This window comes from Sinocyclocheilus rhinocerous, unplaced genomic scaffold, assembly GCF_001515625.1.
Source record: "Sinocyclocheilus rhinocerous isolate Xijiao unplaced genomic scaffold, SAMN03320098_v1.1 scaffold1763, whole genome shotgun sequence".
In the NCBI taxonomy this organism is placed as follows: Eukaryota; Metazoa; Chordata; class Actinopteri; order Cypriniformes; family Cyprinidae; genus Sinocyclocheilus; species Sinocyclocheilus rhinocerous.
This window is the reverse complement of record NW_015640500.1, coordinates 79,305-83,811: the sequence shown is the minus strand read 5'-3', so window position 1 is coordinate 83,811 and position 4,507 is coordinate 79,305. Positions and strand designations below refer to the sequence as shown.

The 4,507-nt window shown below is 41.4% G+C and overlaps 1 protein-coding gene across 1 annotated transcript in view; it reads right to left on the bottom strand.

Moving 5' to 3' along the window:
• The window catches only part of LOC107753300 (antigen KI-67-like), a 17,505-nt gene that overhangs the window by 6,457 nt on the left and 6,541 nt on the right, over positions 1-4,507 (bottom strand). The window contains exons 7-13 of the mRNA XM_016569430.1: positions 3,250-3,990; positions 2,863-3,095; positions 2,197-2,767; positions 1,969-2,090; positions 1,650-1,824; positions 1,439-1,561; positions 337-1,349 (exon numbers count right to left, since the gene is read on the bottom strand). Of these exons, the coding sequence (XP_016424916.1) occupies positions 337-1,349; positions 1,439-1,561; positions 1,650-1,824; positions 1,969-2,090; positions 2,197-2,767; positions 2,863-3,095; positions 3,250-3,990 (2,978 nt within the window). The remainder of the gene's footprint in view (positions 1-336; positions 1,350-1,438; positions 1,562-1,649; positions 1,825-1,968; positions 2,091-2,196; positions 2,768-2,862; positions 3,096-3,249; positions 3,991-4,507) is intronic.

The following is a 4,507-nucleotide window of genomic DNA, read 5'->3' as shown; positions in this document are numbered from 1 at the left end:
ACTTGGCAACACTGAGCGTGACTGATACTCGAGCCAACTCTGCTCTGTCGACTAGCAGTGGGAGTCAGATTGCCCCCTAGTGGATGGCTAAAGATTTGTTAACTCATATTCATAAATTCTCAAGAGAACGTCTCTGAATTAACCGATGCTCGCGCCCCCCTTGACAGGTGCTGGGGGCGCGCCCCACAGTTTGAAAACCCCTGGTGTAAAGCATCTATCCAAAGGTTTACATATCTACAATGCAAGCAAGCAGTGTGAAAAAACTCCCATTGACAGTCAAATTATCTCCTGTGTAAGCATGGCGTGAGTGTTTAATGGGTTAACTCTGCTATTTACCTCGGTAGGCTCAGTCACACTACTTTCTGTTGTCAGGGAAGAGCTGTTCTCTGGTTCGAGTTCTTTAAGGCCAGTGGACTCCTCTGCTATTGCTTCTTTAAGTCGAGGGGTCTTCATCAGTTCACTGATTTCAAACTGCCTGCTGACAGGTTCTCCTTTTAACTTGGGAGTCTGCATTAACTGATTCAAACCAGAGACGTCTTCTACAGGTTCAACTTTCTCTTTGGGAGTCTGCATAAGCCTTTGTATACCCATTTGATCTTCAACTGGTTCTCCTTTGTGTTTAGGGGTCTTCATCAGTTGCTGAACACCAGTTAGATCCTCTTCAACTTGATTTCTCTTCTGTTTAGATGTCTTCGCCAATCTTTTCAGCCGTAATTGATTCTCCACCATGTCTCCCTTTATTTCCGGTGTTTTCATCAGTTCTTTCACACCAGTGAGGTCTTCGTGTTGCTCAGCCTTTTCTTTGGGTGTTCTCATAAGCCTCTGAAGACCAGATGCGCGGAGTACAGGATTGCTCTTCTCTTTTGGAGTCTGCATCACTCTTTTCACTCCAACCATGTCTTCTACTGGAGCTCCCCTGTATTTGGGAGTCTTTAGGAGTTCCTTAATGCCTTCTAGACTTTCACCCTGGGGAGGTTTACATTCCTTGGGGGTCTTGAGCAGCTTTCCTCTTAAGTCCTCAATTGGTTCAGCCTTCTGTTTGGGTGTCTTCATGAGTCGCTTGACTCCAGTGAGGCACAAGGATGGTGCAGCTTTCTGTTTTGGGGTTTTGACTACTGTTTCAGGTGCAGCAGCCTCTTCCTCTGTTTGGACATTAGAAGGTGTCTCTACATCTGGAATGATGTCATGGCAACTTGTCTCAATAGAGTTGTCAGGGAGTTGAGAAAGACCTTCGTCTTCCAACAAAGTACCATCCTGGTTGTCCAGTAGTAGTCGTGTTACTGCTTCATTGTTGTAGCGACCAGATTTGGCAGTGGAGACCACACTTAATGGCGACACCAACATTTCACCTGTGTAGGAAGAGAAAAACAAGAGCATGAAATCAGTTATATCAAAACAATACACAGTAGATCATTTATGACAAGTCTGAAACACTTACCTGATTCCTCTGGTGTTTTCATCACTGAAACCTCATCCAGAGGAATCTCTGGACATTCATTATTCAAAAGAACTCTATTCTTAGACCTGGTGTTGGCTGGTGTTTTGAAAATCTCTGCAACACCTAACAATACACATACAACATATAGAATTTGAACTAACAATTTAATCAAACGTATTACATATATTGTTTTCTTCAACATTGAACAAACCTGTCAAGTCCTCATCCATTTTCATGTCCTTCTTGAATAGTGCTATGTTTGGCACTATTTTAGGTGCAGCAGCAACAGACTGGTTAGTCCTCATATGGGCTTTGCCAACAACAATGGTGACTGGAGATGCTGCATGCCCAGTGCTAACATCATCTTTCAGCCTCTGTGCAGGTGTCTGCACAGGTAACCAACAGTCAAATGCAGTTTGTAAAAGCCACAAATTAATGAGCCATTCAATGAATAAAACCATTAACAGATATTTGAACAATGAATCAGAACAAAAACATTTATTTGAGACTGATGATCTTCTGTATTTTACCTTGGGTTTTATCACTACAGTTCTCTTCACTATACTGCTCTTCGTAGGTTTTTTCTTTGTTGTAACTTCTGTTTGAGGTTGGGTCTGACCAAACTTCACAATATCAGCCCAAGAGGTCAACACTTAAAACAAAGGAACAAACATTAAAAAAAAAAAGATATTTAAAACAATGAGAGATTTAGTATTCTAAACAGGAAAACATGAATATAACCAGTTTAAATGTTTCACCTTTTAGATTAGCTCGTGATGCTCCACTGCGTCTTGAACGAATGACATCAAGAACACTTTTAATTGCACTTTTGGGAGTTTTTCTTGCAGAAGACTTCATGCTCTTCCTCCTTAAGTGTATCTTTGGTGTTACACACTTCTGGGGCATGTCTTCTGCAATGGCTGACTGTGGTTCAGACATGTTCCCCTGGTCCTGGACAGGTGATGGACTATTTATATGAGAGACTGAAAACCTTCCCTGCGCCCTAGGTGTCTCAGTTAAAGACAGCCTCACAGCCTCAATCGCTGAAGTTGATGCTCTCTTAGCAGATGCAGGTGTCCTGGGTGTAGCAGGAGTAGAGGATGGTGTTGGTGCTTTAGTTGAAGCAGATGGTGACTTTTGAGGTTTTGGTGATGGATTTTTATCCTTGGCACTCGGTGTCCTTTTGGCAGATGATGGAGTTGTAGTCTTGGTACCCGGTGACCTTTTGGCAGGTGATGGAGTCTTCACTGGAGATGCTGTCCATTTGGGTGAAGCTTTCTTTGGAGAACTTTTTTGAGCCTCTGAAACGGTTTCTTTAAGTCGAAGAGCCTAAAAAAAAAGGGAAGAAAAAAAATATATATATTAAAAACATTCAGAAGTTTCAAAGATTTAATAGTCCTCAAAAAGCTGGATTTAAGCATTACCAAAAGACCAATGGTGGATGCTCGTTGTAAGACAGATTGGGGTTTTTGGGAAGGACCCAAACTGTGTCGTGGGGTTGCCCCACGGCGAAGGGGGGAATTGGGGGGCAGGCATTTGTCAAATAGCTCTGGACTCAACTGACCACCAAAGGACACTCGCTTTTTCTTTGCTTTTGGAACGGTTACTTCATTGCGAGATTCATTACCATCAAATAGCTCATTTACTGAAGTGTCATCTGTAGGACAAAACAAAAGTATGATGAATATGACTTAAATAGCCACACACATTTGCAGCATTTTCCTAAATGACAAATGGTGCATATGGCATGCAGACATTTCTAATGTGTTACTTACAGTTCTATTTATAAGGAGAAAAACAAGCCGTCTCACCTTCCTTCTTAGAAGCTGATGTGGTAGCTGTAACTTCAGGCAGAACATCTTGGAATTGAAACCTTTTGCCAGCATTTGCTCTTGGGGATGTTCTAGGTGACATCTTCACTTCAGTGTTGTTATCCTTTGGGCCTGGAGTCTGAGGCTGGACTGAAGGCATTTGATGAACAAGGCTCTGATCCTGTGATCCACCACTTCTCCTTCCTTTTGGGGATTTAGGAGTTTTCTCTTCAGGCAGTGGCTGTAAAAGAATTTGCTGGACTACCTCACCAGCACTGAACTTCTGAGGTGTTTTCAAGGGTGTTCTATTCTTCTGGGAGACAGGAGTTACACATTTCTCTGTCATTGAGGGGGTGGTGGACTCTATAGATGGCACATCGTCAGTGGGGTTTTCTTCCACATTTGCATTAAATGAGCTCTGAGGTATAGCTGGTCCAGTTGTATCTCCAGAATTGGATTTCGAGGATCTTCGCTTCTTGGTAGATGGGGTTGTGACCAGTTTCTGACTACTTTTAACATCTGCAGCGGCAACTTTCTCGTGACCAACCTGAGGTCTTGCAAGAGGTGTTTTTGGTAGCTCAGACTTCCATGGTGATTTTGCAGCAAGGTCCTGTTTGACCATTTGGTAAAGCTCACAAAACGGTGACATGCTGTCCTTTTTAAGTTTGCCATCTTCTGGTTCAGTCTCAACAGTTTGTTCCACAGATGGTGGCAAATTTGACCCATCTTTTAAACAAGTATCTGTAAATACAGTAAACATGACAATCACTGATATAAAATGAAAATGATTTTTTTCCCAAAAGTTCATTGCTGAATTATACATATGTATCTGTAATTTAATGTATACTGTAATAGACATTGAGCTGCAAAAATAGTTCCTGAATCCTAGTAAGAGTTTTTTTGTTACAGTGTTATTAATCTCAATGTTCACTGGGCAGGAAAGTCATCTGTGTATTTGAATTGTAAGCATATACAGTTTTTTTTCAACTGCTTACACACAAAATCTTTACTTGTCACACAATTTCTGAAAGCTGACACTCAAAAGGCAGAACCACCCACCAAATCTGCAAAACCATACGCTAATTCTCGGCCTTTGACTCAGTTTTCAATTTCATAAAACACAACACACAATTCTCTTTGTAACACACAAAAATCTAACAGGAATTAATATTATGGCAAAGCTGTTTTCAAATTTGTTTGCTTTTGAGATGTGTTTGTGATATTTTGAATGCAGTGCTTCATTTTGCAAGAGATGTGA